Raw genomic sequence first — 20,662 nt, forward strand, 5'->3', positions numbered from 1 at the left:
CCGGCCACAGGGATTATATATTACCTATGTGATATTAAGAGATTGAAGAGGATTATTATGTGATCTCAAACTTGTCAATAGAAAAGATTATTATGTGTGCAGATATACGTCCAGCCGGCCCTACTTGTACTATATTATTGGGCTTAAGACTGGGCTGGGCCTTATCCGTGTTTCACCCCCAGCCTACAGATCGGCCCAGACTGTTCGTTCACATTTTTTTTTTTTTTTCTCTGTCTTATATGAAATGGAAAAAATGGCCTCTCGTTGATAAAGCATTGCTACAGCCTAAAAGCATTGAAACGCAATTTTCATCCTCGGGTTATTATCTATACGAGGGAAAATTTTAGCATTCGCAATAAAAGGGAGAGTAAAATTGAAATCTGCTTTGGGCTGGGTCTTAGTTCTTATATGAAATCTACTTTATTGGGCCTCGTGAAAAGAAAGGCTCTAGCTGACCCAGCAAACCCCGTGTGACTGTGAGAGAGTGAGTGAAGCGAAAACAATGGGATCAATGGCGCTACCAGCTTTACACGATATTGAAGGTACTGGTGAAGGTATCGATAACAAGTAACAGACGGGCATAGGGAGGAGAGTACATTTTTAAAAATATGTAGCAGTTAAAGATGCCTACATGGTGTTGAAATCTATATATACTGAGCACCATGTAGGAGCTGATCACCAGTAATTAATAATTGCACTAGTATATTTTACAAATTCACATGGAAAGCTTGATTGGTAAAGAAAATCTGAAGATGTAACATATGCATAAACAGCTCAAATTCTCAAAATGAGCATAAATTTGTGCATAGAATATACTATTTTTGTCTGCTAAATCACAACCGTGTGACGAGGTTACTTTCCCTCAATCATTTCCTTATCCATACAGAAAAATTTGTTGATTATAGGAACTGATTTCTACGCTTGTTTACCTATGTATTCTGCAATCCATGTCCCAGCACTACCTTTCCTGTGTAAGGCCTACCAAGAATATATCTCCTTCGGTGCTTGTTCAATATGAATGAAATTTGCAGTTTCAGACATGGATTATGGACAAAAGAACGAGCTCGATTTACTTCTTGCTTGTTTCTGCTATATCCAAATTGCAATGAATAGTCAATGACCCTTCTAGTTGGCTTCGTTCCTTTCCTGAAAAGAGAGAAACAAAGACAGCCAACCAATTACTTTGATTCTAGGTAGCAGGAGTCTCCCAAGCGTTGGGTGAATCAAACCTGGGTTCAACTTCTCCCAATCTGGAATGCTCTTCCCATCTCCATGATGATTCGAGCATCCACATCTACACAATTCATGAGAAGTTGCCCTGAACTGGCAATAAACTGTACGCAAGTCTCGATAAGTCTCTTCCATCCTCCCACACAACTCATCTTTGCGATCCATCTCAATAAGAACCTGTAAACAATCCAACGATCAAGCTTGGAAAAGATGTGTGTGCGTTGGTGAGAGAGAGTACATTTGGAATTGCTACCTCTGCAGCATTGTTCTTAAATGTCGGGAGAAACCGCTGCCTACAGTACTCATTAAATAGAAGAGTGCAGATAATCAGTGGAATTGTAAAACCCGAAGCCACTGATGATTTTTTGATTCCAAAGACCCCAAGAGCAATTACTTGTGATAACACCAATGAAAAAATCGTAGTGTTGAGGGCAATAGGCCAGAACTGTCCCCCACTTTCATATTTTGTAATATACACATTGAGAATCTGAAAGGTATACTTGAAAATTTTAAAATGCATCTTTAATGGTATGCCTCTCTAGTCAAATGAAGAGAGTGATAGAGAGAGAGAGAGAGAGAGTAAAACAAAACATTTCAACTGATGAGAGCAGAAAAATTTCTCTAGCGAAATGAAGAAAAAAATAAGAAAAAGAATAACATATGAAACATACTTCCAGGCTGGAGTAGAGACCTAAGAGTAAATTAAACAGTCTCCTGCATCCCATTATTGCCAGTCCATATAATATATAACATCATTTATATACATACGACAAGCTCTGGATCCATTGCTTAGCTAAGACTTTTATCAGAATATTAAGATGCACTTACAAAAAAAAAAAAAAAAAAAAAGAATATTAAGAAGCACTGCCCTTAATGGTATTAATTGCAAAGAATCACCCCCCCAAAAAAATATTTCATCCTGTTTTCACACATGGATGCATCAAAAAACTGGATAACAAAATGTGAAGCCTATTTCCTTGGCAGGTATTATGCAGAATGAAGGAGAATTCTTCTCATTATAACTACAGAATGTTCCAGTTTAGTACCAATGTCACACTGAACGTTTTCCAAATTCTGTGTTTCAGGTCTGGCACACGAGCAATATATGCTTGCTGTGTAGGCGCATAAAAATAAATTAAATTTCCATTCTTCCTCTTCAAGTTCCCTTGTAGTTTAGTGAATCACTTTAACCAAAGCAAACGATGGCATGAACTATGAATGCGCTCCCTACTTCACCTTATCACAAATTATTTATGAATCGGTGATTCCCCACTCTATTAAATTGGATACTTTTCACTCTACAAGAAACTTTAGTTGAAAAGAAGTCCTAAATATCTTAAACTACCATAAAACATTAGAATTTAAACCATGCTTTCCATTTATGCCTCAAATGATAAATCGATACAATGATTCTTAAGATGAGGTTTAAGTTAAAAAGCTCACAGCTTAAACCCAAATTCTGCATGGCATGAAAATTTAGGTTAGTAGATTTATTAGGCATGTACATTTTTTAAAGGCATTGAGTCTAAACCAGTGCGCTACTCTTAGTACTCCACATCATTATTCTATATCAAGTCTTTTTATGATAAATGTAGGTCTAACTCAGATACAGATTGATGGAAATTGACCCATCTCTTCTTTTCTTTTTGTTAGGTTCTGCACTCTTCCATTTTTCTCCCTTAATTTATCACTGCACTATTATCATTGCTCCAGGCTGTTCTCGGTGCAAATAACTCTGTTCACTATTCAACAGAGTCTGCACATTAAATAATCCTGCCAACTTCATTTCCCACAACCCTTATCAACCACCTTTCCTTTGTGATGGCAGCCCCCAAGCAGAAAATTCTCAAGGCTGTTTTGCGTCATAGGGCTTCTCTCTAAACCATAACTTTGGCCCAACTTTCACTGAGCAGGTGCTATCGGATATTTTACAATGTACCTATATTTAAAAGGCCCTTTTTTCTCCTCTCTAAGAAGATACTGGTTTCTAGTAATAAACATGCGATCAACTTGAAAGAAGAAATCAGGTACCAGAAGAGACAAGGGTGTCAAACCAAAATCTGGTTGGAGATCTACACATTAAAAATATATACAAGTTTTACAACCATAATGAATGAGCATTCAAACATATTCTGTAACTACGATGGAGAATGGAAGAAGTTCTGTAGCATGGACAAGATATATGATCAGATTACAAATTAAAGGCCTTGTCTAAAACTACCCACATTCAAGCTGCATATACAAACAGAAAGACTAATATTATTATTAAAGGTAACAGAGGATTCAAAGCACTCACCTGGTTTTTATACACAAGGTAAGCAAGTGCAAAGTAAATCAGCAAAAAGGGCAATATCAAGGGCGTAAAGATGGAACATGTGAAGCCAAGGAATCCAAACAGGAGGAGTCGTGGGACTTCTGTATGGTATGGAAAAGATAAAGGGCAATGGGAAAAATCATCCTTGATTCTGAGTATGAATCTTTTCACCAGGTTGCAGAAAAGAGCAAAAACTTGCATCACCTCACATGACAGACTGGCCCAACCAGATGTTAAAACATAAGTCATGAAGAAGCTAGCCTGCAACAATTTAACAACCCAATGTAAAAGACTTTTACATTTGCCAGAAGAGAGAAAATACTGGAAAACCTTTATTTTCCCATATAAAACTCTTAGTTCTAAAGCCTACAGTTACTAATTGAAAATTGATATTGCTAAAAACTACATAACAAATGACAAATCCAGAGACACAAAGCTAATACCCGATATTAGAAAAATGTAAAATACTGCATGGATGAAATATTCTGCATGGAGTAGCACAATCAGAGAAAGATAAATAACAAATTAACATTGAAATCGAAGAACACTACCTGTCTCGGCACTGCTTTGGCAAGTTGCGCAGGTATGTCTTTTACACTAGAAAATACATTCAGTTGGCTGATAACAGATCCCGTAAAAACATTAACAAAAAATACATTCCAGATGGTGAAGTACAAGACTTTGCAGCACGCGCTCTCTTTCCTTCCACTACGGGAAATAGAACCCTCAACAGCTGAAAATAGCATCATGATTGGTGGGACTGTATACAAAGCTAAAATCAAAATCACGCTTGGAAGGTAACCTGTTACCAGCTGGTTCATATATTTCCTGCACCAGGGTAAAGGGTGAGTTCACTTGAAAATGTGAGTATTGCAGGGTGAACATAAAATCTACCGGCTTTTAAATCAATGCCAACTCAATTATTTCATGCACATAGCTACTCTCAAAAACTACAAAATGTTAACAATTCAAAGAGAAAAATTATGAGCACAAGACTAGGAGGTCAAGGGGGCGAATGATTAATAACTTCATCAAATATCTGAACAGTTTTAAAGGCAGCCTTTCTATGCATAGAATAGATTGCACGAATTCGAAAGATAAAAAGGTATTATGTTAAACCACCAATGTTAGATTGCCATCGAGAGCTACATACAACTTAAGTTCAGTATGCTTGTTGCCCAGAGTAAATTATGGTTCATTGTTATATTCTAAACAAATTAGGTCATGTCATAGTGGTTCATTAAAAAGTAAGAAACACTCTTTTTATGAGCTTAGGCATTCCATCACGAATCTATAGACATATGTTGTGTAGCTCCCAACAAATTAGAATTGACCTGTTTAAAAGAAAAGCCTTGGAATCTCAAATCTCCAGTTCACAAAGAGAATGTGCACTTCGACACTTCTTATCAACACACAACACCAACATATCAACCATGCCAAAGTTACCCAGATCAAGTGAATTCTAAAACTAATAAATACAAAACAAAATCTATCACCATCACAATGCTTATCCTTTTTTCTGAGCTATCACAATATTTACTTACTTCTTTAAAAGTCCTCTCAAAAATGGAAATGTTTGCTGTAGCTGATCTAGCTGAGTTAAGCCTTGTACAAATGTTATGGGAATAAGAAACACAAGCACGAAGGCAATGGCAGCCACAAGTGTTCCTATCTTACGGATCCAGAGTTGTCTATATGGTATACAAAGATTTGACCAATAAACATCATGAGGTTCTGGAGCCATGTCTGTCACCCATAACATCGGATTTGAAGATTGAAGAACCTCTGCAATAACAGTGGCAGCATAGCGAGTCTTGAAAAAAACAAAAGCAGCTGCACACTCCTGTTTGGAGGAAAAAATGCTTTAGGCTGCTGGTGACAAATTTTAAAACATAAAAGCAATTGAAAAGTAACAGGTAAATAATTAATAGTAACCGAATCAAGATTAAAAAAACAAAACAAAAAAGAGTACTACTGAAGAACGGTTGAAAAACCCAAAAGCTATAATGAGATAAATGACATTTGCAGACAATATCATGCACAACACTGCCATGACCCACTATCTTCTATTTAGGAGAAATTATAGGTTTAGGTAACAACTCAAACGAATACAAGACATCTGCAGTGATGTGTACTGGTATACCACAACCAACTGTTAAACTGCAATGAATTGAAAGCAAACAGAGCTACCATACAAGTCTAGTTTGAAGAGTACCAGTACAAATCACGTCTGCATGTCAAACCTAGGTGAAGTAAATAACACTACATCTCAATGTAATCTAATTGTAAAAAGATGTGCATGATAATGAAGAGGCAATTTCCCTACATCACCACTCTCAAGCTGTATTACATATATAGGTTTCAATTACAGTAAAATGACCAAACTACCATGTAACAAATTTCCCTTACCAACATATTATTTCAATCCTAAGCAACTCTTCTAACACTCCCCTCAAGCTGTAGCATATATCACATAAGCCTAGCGACCTCAATATGCTTGGTTCTTTCATAAAATGAAAATCATCCAAATAGACTCAGTACCAATGTAAGACTTTGTGAACATGTCAGCTAACTAATGGTGTAGATAATACTCCAATGAGTACCTTTTCGATAAGTATACTTCAACCGTAACCTATCTCAAACGAAATGACAATCAACCTCAATATGCTTGGTTCTTTCATGAAATACTAGATTTGATGCAATATGTATAGTAGCATGGTTATCACAGAACAATGAGATAGGAGTAAAGAATCCAATTTCCTGGAAAAAAGTGTTGCAACCATGTCAACTCACTAGTAGTAAGAGCCATTGCCCCATATTCAGCTTCAGCACTAAACTATACCACTACTGTTTGTTTTCTACTTTTCCAAGTAACCAGGTTATTGACTACTACTGTTCATTTTCTACCACTACTGTTTGTTTTCTACTTTTCCAAATTCCAGGGTCTCTCTTCAGAGACCAAATGGTATGGGTAACAGCTTCCAAATTTGAAGTTCTAGGAGCTTCCAAAAACTGATTAATGATACTCTGCATATGAAATATCTCATCTGGCAAAAGTAAGACAATTCCACTTTCCTACCCAGCACAATATCTACCAGGATCTTCATACAATTCACTATCATCCTTGAGTAATTTCTGATGCTATCAATAGAAAGATCAACTGGACAAGCACCCATAAGACGTCTCTTCCAATAGATGAAACACATACGTTCTCTGAATAAGTTAATACCTATCCGAGATCTAGCCACTTCAATACCCAAATCCTTCAAGTGAAACAATTGCTGCAAAAACTGTTTAATTAAGCAACACCTCCTGAATCCTCTCTGGTGATAACAATATCGCCTACATATACCATACGAAGAGCATAGGTCGCATCAGTATGGAAATGATTTATTGACATCTCCCTGATATATCTAGAGATTAAACTCCAACACCGCTTCAGAGAGTTTTCCAAAACTGGAGGTTGCTCCATGTAAACTCCCTTATAAAATCACCACGCAATTTTTGACATCTGATTGAAATAAATGTCAATCAAGATTAGCAGCAGGAGAAGTAGAGATACAAATAGAAAAGATCTTCTCAACTGGAGAGCATTCCCCATCATAATCAAATACCATATATATAGGTCCAACCTTGGCAACCAAACGAGCCTTCACTCTTCCAATACTCATTGGCACTAAACTTAATTTTATATTGGGTTTGTGAAAGTGGATAGGTAGAATTAAAAAGCAGTTTGAATGTAATTTTTAAGGTAGTTTTTTTTATTGGTTTTTGTAAAAGTTCAGAGTTTTTGACTTTGTTTGCCAGATGTTACTGGAAAATGTTCTGAAAAATGTATGGTTTAAAGTCGCAAAATGTGAATTTTTGAAAAACTTATAAAAAACCACTAAACCAAACAAGGCCTTTGTTTGCCAGATGTTACTGGAACAAGCTCCTGAGTCCCATTTTGATTGAACTTCGCAATTTCTATCTCCATGGTTTGCCTCCAACCAGATCCTGGCAAGGCATCCTCCATCCAAAAGATAGATGTAAATAAAGCTAGAAAGGGAAGGAGACAAAGAATGAGTCGATACAAACTAGGTGATAGGATGACGCGTGTTACAGGAACATTTACCTTTTCGAATCACTATTCACAATGAGTTATTGTATGGACGTAAGGACACTGGATACAGAGATGATAAGGATGATGGTAGAGGGGCAATCGGTATAGATTTTAGGTGGAGCAGTTGAACGTGTTGTAGTTAATAACTAGAAACTGGACTTGGCAGGTATTAAACTCGAAGCAGAATGGGTGAAACAACAAACTTAAAAGCAAAAGAAGGGACATTGGGAAATATGAAGTAGAGTCGACAGGCTTGACATTTGCATTTGCGAACCAGCATTGAACAATAGGAATGTAGCAACGATATCCCTTTTTGTTGTAGAATGACCAAGAAACGCGCATTTTGTAGCACGAGGATCAAATAGTGGTTGCAGTCCACATTTTACAAGAGAGACAGAACGATAGATTTCCTTCTAAGAAAGAAAACCTTCAACCTAAAGCATTCAAAACTACACAGAATGGTTTAACCACAAATATATAATGCCCAGATAATTCCCACCCAGCAACATCCTCCCTTCCCATCTAACCACTGATGCATTCAAGCTAAGAAAACTAACCCTACTTACTAAGATGTGTACAGATATAAGTGAACCCTCCCCCCATATTAAATTCGCTATTCCATCTGCTAACTGACCTAACCAAAAGGACTTGCATATCCAAGAAAAAGCTGGACAGGTAAGTAGAGCAGCTTACATTGCAAAACTGGAGATTATATGCCTAAAAAAACAGAGGGAGAAGAATCCAAACATAACTTACCCAGTTGTATGTGCATAAATACTAAATATTCCAGAAATCAAATATATTTAAATAAATTCATGCCAAGGTTTGTGACCTTTTTAATTGTAGCCAAATCCATATGACCGAAGCAAGATTTTGCCCTAACATTATCCATCTCACTTGAAATGATCGTAAAAGAATTTGTAGGTGCTCCACAAAGACCATGTTGCATTAAACTTGGCTTGCAGTTCTGTTCAAGAGAAGCATCCTTAAAAATCATGTACATCTTCTCTGCATCGCTCTGCAAACATTAAACATATCTTAGAGATACATAAAAGCTAGAGATTATATGGACTCAGAAAGATTTTATTTCAAAGAATGAACTCAACCAAACTTGACTCAAAACAGCACAATGCAACAAAGCCCCCTCTCCAACTACCACGATGAGAAATTCAAACAAAGCATCAAATACAAATATTACAAAGCTGTAAAGAGCCACCTAGCATATGGAGTATTGAATAAACTCAGCAAGATCAAAGACTGCACTCAGTGTCAACTTAAGATTGAATAATGAAACTTATGCCAATGGCCAAAGCGAAGTGGAACTTCATAAAGCAAAAAAGAATGCAGCACAATCAGTTTGTCCTCATATGGAAGCATATAAAATAAGAATGGGGGGCCTGGTAAGACAAGAAGATAATTGCAGAATTAACTGCATTCATGAAACAGACAAACAGAAGAACTGTAAAAACAGGGAAAGTCAATTGCAATTATCCCCGTGCAATAATACAAGTGCCAAGCAAGATATTTTAAGAAGATGGCCTTGAAAGGCCAAGATAAAGGAAGATAATATATATATATATATATATATATATATATATATATATATATATATATAGCAAGAATGTAGCTTTCAATTGTCTGGATAAAATTAAAAATGATCAACTGACGAAAATTGTTAAAAAAAAAAAAAAAAGGAAGGATTTTCCATTCTCTTCAATCACAAAGCAACATCAAGTAATCATTTGGAGTGTGGCATACAAAAGAAAGTCACAGTCCAAATCACAATGCTAATCAGGTCACAAAGATTATGATTTATACTATAAATTCTTTTTCTTTTGTTTTGTTTTTTTATGATGTGAAACCTCAACAAGGCAGAGCTCTTCGAACTCACTCCTAAGGAGTAAACCCCTTCTACATGAACTCCCCCACCAGAACCATGTACCAAGTAATCCAAGGGAACTCATAGTATGGAATCAAACCCAAGATGTCTTAGTTTACAACTCATTCCAAGCTCTCAATTTGACCACAAAGTTGCCCCTTGATGAGTAAAATCTAGAAAAATTCTTAAAGTAGAGAATGGGTAATCAATTATGAATCATAACAAAACATTAACTGAAACCGTCAATGCTCTCATACTAAAAGAAACAAGACATGCTCGATTATTAACAAAAGAGGTAATGTACTCCCCCAGATTTGATTTTTCTCACAAGAAGGATATAAAAGGAATCAATCCAAAAAGCAGTAAAAACTATGCTTGGCCACATATAAGTGAATGCTCAGTACAGAAAAGAAAGAAAAGTGTGGATTCCAATTTCCAGATGTTAGCATGTAAACCAGAATGAAGATTTAATCAAGCAGGAGAAATTCAAATGACAGACAAATTTTGGGGATTTAAAGAGTGTGGCTGAATATAGATAACAAATCCCTCAGTTAAAATGTATGCACACCATCAGCTTCTGAACTCTACCACACCGATACACCATTTGGTGTGACAAGTAGCTTGATGAATGATACTTAGTGAAAAAGTTTTTCACTGAATCACTGTATGTTTCGTGTGAAGACCGGGGAATAGCACGGATAAGAACTGTAAAATGACTTGGATTTGGAGGAGATCTGGTAATACGTTCTAGCCTCATCTTAGTAATGCTCTTGTACTCCTACAATTCATATGAAACAAAAGCAAAGTTAAAAATAACCTTCAAACAGAAAATAAGCTACACGAAGTAGAATGCAGATGGCTGCAACCCTTACAAAGTAAAGGAGAATACAAGCGGAGCAGGTTATGATGTATAATGCGAGACAATGAGCCCAAAGCCTGAAAAGAAAAAAAAAAAAAAAACAAAAAAAAGTAGTAACCAATTTACAGCTGTATTTTACCAAAAACAACTCAAACTATCAAAGGCAGTTACTATGTGACTCATAAAAAAGAAGTGGTTACTATGTGACCATCGAGAAACGGAGAGTAGTAAAACAGCAAGGTTTTAAGCTGCTTGAGTAGACTTCTACTCAAACAAATTAAAAAATGATGTAAGGTAATATTGTTTTTGAAGCAGTCTTACATGCCTTGGGAAAGCATCTAAACAATTGTTGAGGAAAATAAATACAGCAGATACTTCTTTAATTTAACAATGGTTTGATACATCAACAACATATATCTCATACCACTTTGAACCTTCTTTAACATTCTCGATCGTAAAAACTTCCAGCGATTCTAAAGGAATTTTCTTGTGACGCATTTCTTGACCATAATAATTCACCGGAAGCACAAGAAAAAGGCAAATGACGACAGCAATGGAAAAGATTCTGATGCTGTAGAAAATTAGCACCAGTAAGTAAACTTTAAAAAACCACAAGTAGAATACTGTTCCTACATATATGGAAATGAGACTGAAAGTTATCTATAAGAACATGGATCAAAATAAAGACCGATTTCAGAGATATTTCATAACTGCAAAACGTATTGCCTAAAGAAGCTACTGATATATGTACATGAAAGAGCAGATAGTTACAAAATAAATAAGAGTACCAAGAGCATAACAGGAGAAAACTTCCACGATACCAGGAATAAAAGAATGGGCAATTAGAAAATGGGGTTAATCAACAAAACAGAGGATTTAATAAACAAAAAAACACATTTAAAATACCATGTCATTAGAAACGTGCTATGATATATGTTTCGACCATGTGGATTCTATGTACAACTATGTTCAGCTAGAATTCCCAATTTAACAATGTGTATGCTAGATTACACTTCCCTAATCTATGTTCTTGATCCACAGGTTGCGGAACGACTCGAGAGGCCGTTTGATGAGGTAGAGGTCAGGTCGGTGATCAAGGGTATGGCGGGTGATAAAGCCCCAGGTCCTGATGGCTTCTCCATGGCTTTTTTTCAAACATGCTGGGATGTGCTTAAAGATGATATCATGGAGGTTTTTCATGAATTTCATGGAAGCGGGCGGTTTGAGAGAAGCCTTAATACTACATTCTTAGCACTCATTCCTAAAAAAGCCCGGTGCAGTAGAAGTGAAAGATTTTCGTCCCATTAGTTTGGTGGGTGGGCTATACAAAATTTTATCAAAAGTATTGGCGAACAGACTAAGTAAGGTGATGGAAGGCTTGATTTCGAAGCCTCAAAATGCATTTGTTCAAGGTAGGCAAATCCTTGACTCGGTACTTATAGCCAACGAATGTCTGGAGAGTCGTATTAAATAGGGAGAGCCGGGACTCCTTTGTAAGCTAGACATGGAGAAAGCTTACGATCACGTCAATTGGAGTTTCTTAATCTATATGCTGGAGAGATGCGGCTTTGGCACTAAATGGTGTTCCTGGATCTTTCATTGTATTTCCACGGCCTGTTTCTCTGTATTGGTGAATGGTACATCCAAAGGCTTTTTTAAGAGCTCCCGAGGTTTGCGACAAGGAGACCCTCTTTCTCCTCTTCTCTTTGTTTTTGTGATGGAAGCTTTCAGCAAAATGATTTCAGGGGCGGTAGAGGGAGGGTTCGTATCAGGATTCTCAGTGGGAGAGGCAAGTTCAGGCTTGCTTAACATCACTCACCTTTTGTTTGCTGACGATACACTAATCTTTTGTGAGGCCAGACATGAGCAAATCCGAGCTTTGAGAGCTCTTTTATTATGCTTTGAAGCCGTGTCAGGCTTGAAGGTGAATTTGGCTAAATCAGAGGTAGTGCCAGTGGGACATGTACCCAATGTGGAGAGTCTTTGGCATCCATCTTGGAGGGTAAGATAACTCAGTTGCCCATGAAATATCTTGGCCTTCCGTTAGGTGCGGCGTTCAAATCGAAATCTATTTGGGACGATGTAATAGAAAAAATGGAGAGGAAATTAGCTGGTTGGAAGATAATGTACTTATCTAAAAGGGGCCGGGTGACTCTCATAAAAAGTACTCTGTCTAACTTACCAACATATTTCCTCTCCTTATTTCCACTCCCTGCTAAGGTGGCTTATCGCATGGAGAAAATTCAACGTGATTTCCTTTGGGGAGGGATCAAAGATGAGTTTAAGTTTCACTTGGTGAAATGGGCCACAATTTGTTCCCCCATCAAAGAAGGAGGTTTGGGTATACGGAATTTGAGAACTTTCAATTAAGCCTTGCTTGGCAAATGGTTATGGAGATATCACCTAGAACGGGAGGCCTTGTGGCGAACCGTCATTGCTTTGAATCACGGGGAATCTTGGGGAGGGTGGTGTTCTAATGTGGTGAGTGGACCTCATGGAGTTGGGCTTTGAAACATATTAGAAGAGGGTGGGATACATATGCAGCACATACTTGCTTCAAAGTTGGCAACGGAGTTAAGGTAAAGTTTTGGCATGACTTATGATGTGGTGATCGGGCACTCAAGGATGTTTACCCACAAGTTTATAGCTTAGCAAGAAGGAAAGAAGTTCTATTGCAGATCTGATTATCAATTCCAATGGCTCTTCCCAATGGAACCTCACTTTTCTTAGAGATGCACAAGATTGGGAGATGGAAGACCTTTCGGCCTTTTTTTATTTTGTGTACTCCACTAGTGTGTCGGGAGAAGGTGAAGACAAGATATGTTGGCGTCCATCTAAGAAGGGAGTGTTCACGGCTCGCTCTTTCTATCATTCCTTAAACTTGCACAACTCAGTCCCGTTCCCGTGGAAAAGCATTTGGAAGACAAAGGCACCTCTAAAGGCAGCTTTTTTTGTATGGACAGCATCTTTGGGAAAGATTCTTACTATAGATAACCTAAGGAAACATGGAATTATCGCTATAAATTGGTGTTACATGTGTAAGAAGAGCGGTGAGTCCGTTGACCATCTATTACTACATTGTGAGGTTGCCATGACCTTATGGACGGATGTTTTAGCACGGGTGGGATTAGCGTGGGTGATGCCAGAAAGGGTATGTGATTTTTTAGCCTCTTGGAGAGGTATTAGGGGCAACTCTCAAATTGCATCCATATGGAAGATGCTACCTATTTGTCTATGATGGTGCATTTGGAGGGAGCGGAACGCAAGATGCTTTGAAGATCAAGAGAGATCAATGGAAGAGCTTAGAATTTTGTTTTTCAATACTTTACTCCATTGGTCGATTGTAATTGATTTTCATGGCAGGTCTTTTCATGATTTTCTTGTATCTCTAAGCTAGACATTGCGACTGTGTTCATGTATATGTCCCGTATACTTGGACACTCTATGTCTCTCTTTTGATCAATAAAAATTTGTTTACTGATAAAAAAAAAAAAAAAAAAAAAAAAACACTTCCCTAATTTATAACAGAAAGAAGACTTGAAAGAAAAGAATGTCCGGCCTTATGAAGATCGAGAAAGGAGATTGGATGAACTTAAGCACCTCTTTTTCAACACTTTATTCCTTTAAGCCCTAGCTATAGCTTTCAATGAACTAAGCTTTCATTGCTGACTTGTATCAACTTCTACTTCTTAACTAGTTGTTCTCTCTTGTATACGCCCCATGTACTTGGGCTATGCCTACTAATTATTACCTATAAAGTTTTTGTTTACCTCTCCAAATAAAGAAGAAGAAATGCACCAAAGATAACAGGCTCTTGATCCCAGCTTCATCATCTTAAGCACGTGCATTACCAATAAGTGAAGCATAGAACTTAACAGACATATTAATTAAAAAAACAAATCGATACAATGGTAGCATGTCCAGAAAAAGTACAAGAATATGATCTCACTCAGAAAGTTTCACAACAAAAGAAAGATGAGAAGTACAGAATAACAATAATCCATGCCAAACCATCAAACAAAACCAACTATACCTATCTTTTTCAAAACATCCACCATCAAAAACTGGCATAATCTTCATTATTTTAGTAACCAACATATTATAAGGCACAGGCACGGATCTATCGGCTTTACGGTCAACAAGTTTTAAGTAGTAAGTAATCACCTGAAAACAACTATCCTAAGAAAAACCACAGCATCCATGCCACCAGTGCCATATATCTCTTCTTCAGATGTTTCCCATGCTTTCACTATCCAACTAGTGGAAGGAACAAACCTCTCAAAGCAGAAAGGATCACTACGTCTTGAGCACACTGGAGCAAGCCTTCGTCCAAAGTACACATTTACATTGCTTGGTTGTTTTCTCAATATGGAATATAACGATAAAAGGACCAAACACACCCCTGTATTGATTCCTACAGAAGTTAAAAGAGCGGAAATGTTCATCTCCGCCTACTATATTTGCTAGTGTCAAGCATACTAGAATCCAAGAAGATAGACATAGGATGTCCAGATTGTTTCCATGAGCTGCCAGGAAAAAATCAAAGATATTAACATCACTTCTACCTTAAACATAAGCAAGCGCATACCAAAGCAGAGTATGGAACTGAACACAAGCAACGGCGTTAAAAAAAATTTAACTGCCAGGTAAAAATGCAAAAAAAAAAAAATAGTAGCTTGAACTTGACATGTACAGAAGCACCAGAGACAGAGAGAGTTAGCAACTATAGAAAGCATTTAAGGAGGAAGATGCCCACCCATATATTGCATGTTACAATGACTTTCAATATGCAGGCACGTGGAAATGGTATAACTAATTTTATGTGGCAGTAATTCCAATAATAAAATGGGACAAATTTTACAAGCCATGGCAATTAGTCAACGAGCTCAATCAGAATAGCACTGGCATTATTGCACAAGATACTGCATGATATGTCTAAAGGAAGTCTTAAAATTTGATCGGATTTAAAGCAAAACAAAGTACAACACTTCGCCCTTGGTGCTAACCTACTCAAAAGATGGCTTTTCTATGCATTATTTTTCTGCAGAATCATGATTTAGGAGTTGTTTAAATTGAAAAACACTCTCAACCCATCTCATCTTATTTCATCTCATCTCATTATTACAACTTTTCCAAATTTTCACGCAAAATATAATAAACAATTCAATTTTTTCAAATTTCAAAATAATAATAATATTAAAAAATAATATTCTAACAATATTTTATTCAACTTTCAATTTTTATCTAAAATTATATCTTCTCACTATCCAAACAGCTGCTAATCATTTCATCGTCTTAAATTGAAAAACTGCACATTGCAATCTTCTTCTTCTTTTTTTCCCTGGAATTGCAGGTTAGAAACTGAACCCATTGCTCTATTTAAAACCTAGAATCATGAAAGAGAAGTAGAATAGAAGCAAAAACCGTAAAACTAACCATAAAGAAACCCAGGGAGCATTTAAATAAGAATTTGAGAACAACTGTATAAATATCACACACAATCTCACTGACGCACGCACACAGATATAGAAAAAAGTGGAAGAGCGCAATAAATTAAAGATATAAAACGAAAACAGGGTACCCTCGCAAGAACTCGTCGGCTATGAGAGTAATGTCGAGCGATCGGATTCCTGAAAAGTAAAAACTCGAGGTGCACCGAACGGTCTCCTAAGAAGCATAGATAAATCAAAGAAACCAAAACTCCGATCCAGTCAAAATTTGTACGCCATTGAGGCGCTTTGCGCCGACTTCACAGAAACAAGAATTGGGTTTGATTGGAGGGGAAAGAAAGGAAACCCGAAAACCTAGATTGATTCGAAAAGAGAAGGAAACAAAGAACTAAAAAAGCCGCTGATCTTTTGGAAGGACCACGCAACGGCATGCAATAATGTCTTTCTGGAGAATCGCAAAAATTCGTGACAACGCGTTCTGTGCTAGTAACTCAATTCCGAAAGCATCGCGGAACTAGGAACCGCCACATGGCAAAAAGCGAGAAAACGATCCAAATCGGAAAGGCATTTAACCGCTCAACTGCCTTTCTGTAGGAGAGAGAGCGAGAGGGAGACACCCGCAGAGCGGGGTGAATTTTTAAATAATATCACCCTACATCCCGGTTTACCATATTAAGATGCGCTCGAGTTCCTGAATTCTTACGCGAGTATTGGGCCTACGCTATCTACTGGGCCTACTGATAATTGAACGGGTCCAGGTCAGGAATCCGACCCACAGGGCCCAAAAAGATATACCACCTCAAAAATATGTCACCTTCGTCAGTCTGTCTTGTCTGTCCCTCTCCACGACCAGAAAAGAAAAGACAAGTCCATTGAAAAAGACTAATGAATGTGCATAAAAGGATGTGCAGCATCATCCATTTGGATGAAGGTGTGGTCTAGGACATTGGAAACTGTCACTTTCGCTTTGAGGTAGAGATTTTCTGGTTTTAGTGCCCCATGCCACAGTTAAATGCATGTTGTCTTCATAAGGTAGAAGAAAAAGGTCTATGGAGTTTCAAAAGAGAGAGAAGTGTATACTGGTTGAACCACTGGGTAGTATGGGAAGCAAATATCATATCACTAATAATCTCGGTTATCAAAGACAAGCATAAAAACGTAGAAAGTAGTAATTAAATGAGTTAATTTATTCTCAAGGTGTGAATATATAATTTTATTTAAAAGATAAATTTTAAAATTTGAATCTTAAAAATTAAATAGTCTTACTATTTAAATTATGTGAATTGATCGAATTGCTCAATTCTTTTATGAGAAATGACATTTGTAGACATGGAGTCACTACAAAAAAAAATAGTTTTCACAGCTAGTTTTATTTTCGGCGACCAAAAAATAGTCGTAAAAAGCACGCTTCAACTGTTTGGGTGAAACTAGAAAAAAATATCTCTGCAAAAAATATCTTTTGCGGTGATAAGAAATAGCCTGAAATAAAATCGCTGCAAAAACAATGCATTTAGGACTGTTGGGTTGTAAAAATCTCAGCAAGTAAAAATGTCGATGTAAGAAATATATTTGCAGCGACAAAAATCGCTGGAAATATTATCGCTAGGAAATACATTGGATGGATATGAATTATTACAACGACTTATAGTATTTTTACGGCAAATATTATCGCTGCAAAAAAGTTGCGATTTAAAACAGGCTTCCCTCTCTTTTTTCCCCTCTCTCTCTTGCTCTACTCCTTTTTCCCCATTTCCAGAAAGCCCAAGCCCTAACCCGAATGCTTCTAACCCCCACCCACTTTTTTCTTCTGTCTTGTTATCTCCTATTTGCCCTAACCTTCCAAATAATCTAAGCCCTAACCTGATTGCATTCATCACTAAATAAGTTTTGTTTTTTTTTTTTTTTTTGAGGGGTGTGAAGGGGGAAGCCTCCTTGTTTTACTATATGTTTTGTGATTTTGATCATATAAGCTTGTCCTATTTTTTATCTTGTGGTTGAATGCAGGCTTCATTAGCTGTTGGGAAGATTAGGAGAAGATCTAGGGTTGCAACCTCAGGCAAACCTTGCTCATCTATTACTAGACAGGGCTCTGCCATTTATCTCATATTACAGTTTATCTATGTGAGAAAACTTGAAATCCATTTGTATTTTCAGATTCTATGTTTTTTTATTTATGAAAATGTTTCATTTTCCTAAACTCTTGTATTGGAATTTATCTAGGTCAGATCTGAAAAAATTCCTGGAAAGCTTCCTAGGAATTGAGTTGTTAGGAGATTGGTGTGAATGTGGTAGAAAGGAAAGATAATTTTTAGTCATTACATATCAATAGAAGAAAATGCTCTGGTTGGCTCATTACCTCTTCTCTTAAGTGCTAATTTGTATTGTTATTTAATGATAAAATTTGTTTCTTTTCTATGTGTACTTTTGAGTGGTTTACGCCTTTGATGGTTCAATTGTCGTTACATTGCATACTCGGTAGTTAATCAATATGCTGAGCAAATATCATATACATTTGACAGTGTTTATACTCATATTTATGTGGGAGGGGTCTTAGATTCAAGGCCTATGAAGTGGTGACAGACAACCCACTTTTTTCTTTAATTTTGATTATTATTATTGTACTAATTGACATTATTTTTTTTAAAAAAGAGTTGGGAGGGTTATATTGCAGTGTTAGAAATATGCATGCTAGTTTGGGCTCTTTCACATGCTTTCTCATCATGGTGGAGAATATGTATTCTTCATTGCCCCTTAGCAACCAGAAATATGAAGACATTTTTATAAGATAGCTTTCTATTTTAAGTAGAGGTTGGTGGTCTATGAAGGTAATGGGGCCATACTGTTGTAGAGTGTGGACATTTATAACAAGGGGAATGGAAATCTTAAGACATGTCGCACCAAATAAAATTCTTCTCCAAACTATATCTACATTTTGAGATGATTCCAAATTGGTTGCTAAACTGCTAATTCATTTTATAAGCTGCCAACTGTTAACTTTTTATTTGATAATCCACTTTATGCAATTATTCACTTCACCAATACTTATTATAGAAATGATACCTTGAATTTTTCTGAAACTATTCTTGATTTTTGCAGGAAGTTGTACATATTTTATGGTTGTAGGCTGTATTAATTTTAAAGCATGGCAATTCTTCTCCCACTGCTCATGTCACCTACTGATTGAAGAAAGATTAAAATCATGGTGGATCTCTTGGGTTCTCTATGTTATTTTTGGCTTTACATTGATTAAATAATCTCATACATATCTTACCTTGTGTATGTGTGTTGGGGGAGAACAAGCTAGTGTAGGTGTGTGGTCGTGTAGTACTTATATTACAAAAAAAGTTAATAAGGTAGTGTAGTTGTAGAGTTGATTCATTATTGTTTATTTTGTAATGACAACTTTCCTCATCTTGTTCTTACATGCTATTGGGTTTGACTTTTTTTTTTTTTTTTATTGTGCTTGTATTTCTTGGCTCAATTGGTCAGTGTAGTTAGAAATAGTGAAAGATATTGATTTTCCTTGCATTCTATATATAAATTGTATTACTACTAACATTTTATTATTTTTTTCATGGTGAAGTTTGGGTGGTTAAAAATTATGATTTATGAGTTCTGTTACAAGAAGAGGATAGCTTGATTAGAGTCCAGATTTGTCTCATACTCTCACACGTGCTATTGATATAATGAGTCTCCTAATGTGAAAACAATTCTATGCTACAGGAGGATGAGTTATTGGTATATAGGTTTTATCTATAAATTGTTTGATGTGAGTTGTTCCCGTTAAATATGGCAGTGTACATGATAGTTTTATTTGAATTTTTTGTTATCTTTCATCAGCTTATGATAGTTTGTTCTATGCTACGTGTAAGTTGTATTTTTCAGCCTATTTCTACTGCTCGTTTGTGATGGTGCAGTGGATGCTCTGATTTTGGTTCTGAAATGGGTCTTGATCCCTCTATATTGTAAATATGGTTCCCATGGCTTGGAGATACCTCGGTTAGTGTGGTTAGAATGATGTTGAACTTCTTTTTGTGGTTGTTCTTATCTCAAAAGAAATCTTGTTCAATATTTAGCTTTTCTTAGTGAACTGAATGATAGATATATATTATATATCTTGGTGGTAGTAGAAGCTCAATATTTTGAAAATGCAATTAGTGATGTTAGTATAACCTTTCTTCACATGTTCTTCTCAGTGGTGAAGAAGGTTAAGTAAAAAGTACACTTTATACACACCCAAATAGATTGGAATTTGATGTTTTGCCTCTTGTAACTTTTGATGAATATTAGTATGATAGATGTTTTACCTCTTGTGCTTCACATATCATTATTGTTTAAGCCTCTGTGACATTACCTCGTGATATTAGAATCATGTATGCCATTTAAATTAAGCCTGTGTAATATCGGAGAATCATAATTTTCAATGTTGCATTTTTTAAGTTAAGGTTACTCACTAATCAATGATCTTTCTACTTTTATGTTGACTTCTATATTTAATTTTGCTATGAGTTCTTTTAAGATCTGCTTATCCATAGATCAATACCCCTCCTCACATCGTATGTCCGCCAGCTGTCGCCTTCTTGCCTCCTCTCCACGCCGATGAGTCCGTCTTTCTAAGCTCAATTTGGATATAAATTATTGGAGAAAAGTGTTCAAGCTTTTGGGCTAGAGTCATATTTTTTTTTTCCTTACTTGTTTGCAAATCCATGTTCTTTTATTGGATATGATAATTGTGTTGTCTATGATAATTGTGTTGATAATACCCTTTAATAAACATGTCACTTTTAATTTTTTACGGTCTGTAATTATTTTGCAGTATTGGTATGCC

The 20,662-nt window shown here is 36.4% G+C and overlaps 1 protein-coding gene across 4 annotated transcripts; it reads right to left on the reverse strand.

The window, feature by feature from the left end:
- Window positions 1-788: 788 nt before the first annotated feature.
- LOC121260888 (CSC1-like protein RXW8) lies at window positions 789-16,438 on the reverse strand. Of its 4 annotated transcripts, XM_041162956.1 has the most exons (12): window positions 15,966-16,435; window positions 14,549-14,910; window positions 10,809-10,955; window positions 10,398-10,461; window positions 10,094-10,303; window positions 8,479-8,664; window positions 5,089-5,387; window positions 4,096-4,372; window positions 3,527-3,805; window positions 1,484-1,717; window positions 1,230-1,407; window positions 789-1,146 (listed from the first exon to the last, which is right to left on the reverse strand). In XM_041162956.1, the coding sequence occupies exons 2-12, from the start codon at window positions 14,827-14,829 to the stop codon at window positions 1,070-1,072; spliced, it is 2,232 nt and encodes a 743-aa protein (XP_041018890.1). In that variant the 5' UTR covers window positions 14,830-14,910; window positions 15,966-16,435; the 3' UTR covers window positions 789-1,069. The 4 variants fall into 4 exon arrangements, with proteins under 4 accessions (XP_041018890.1, XP_041018889.1, XP_041018892.1 ...); XM_041162955.1 differs by having other exon boundaries at window positions 789-1,407; window positions 15,966-16,436; XM_041162958.1 differs by lacking the exon at window positions 1,484-1,717 and having other exon boundaries at window positions 789-1,407; window positions 15,966-16,438.
- Between the last annotated feature and the right edge of the window lie 4,224 nt (window positions 16,439-20,662).

This window comes from Juglans microcarpa x Juglans regia, chromosome 4D, assembly GCF_004785595.1.
Source record: "Juglans microcarpa x Juglans regia isolate MS1-56 chromosome 4D, Jm3101_v1.0, whole genome shotgun sequence".
Lineage (NCBI taxonomy): Eukaryota > Viridiplantae > Streptophyta > Magnoliopsida > Fagales > Juglandaceae > Juglans > Juglans microcarpa x Juglans regia.

Coding starts and splice junctions, on each gene's coding strand:
- LOC121260888 (XM_041162955.1), bottom strand. CDS start 14,829: ATGAACATTTCCGCTCTTTTAACTTCTGTAGGAATCAATACAGGGGTG. Junction 10,304..10,397: donor CTTGTATTCTCCTTTACTTT/GTAAGGGTTGCA, acceptor TATGAATTGTAG/GAGTACAAGAGCATTACTAA. Junction 4,373..5,088: donor TTGAGAGGACTTTTAAAGAA/GTAAGTAAATAT, acceptor ACCCTGGTGCAG/GAAATATATGAACCAGCTGG.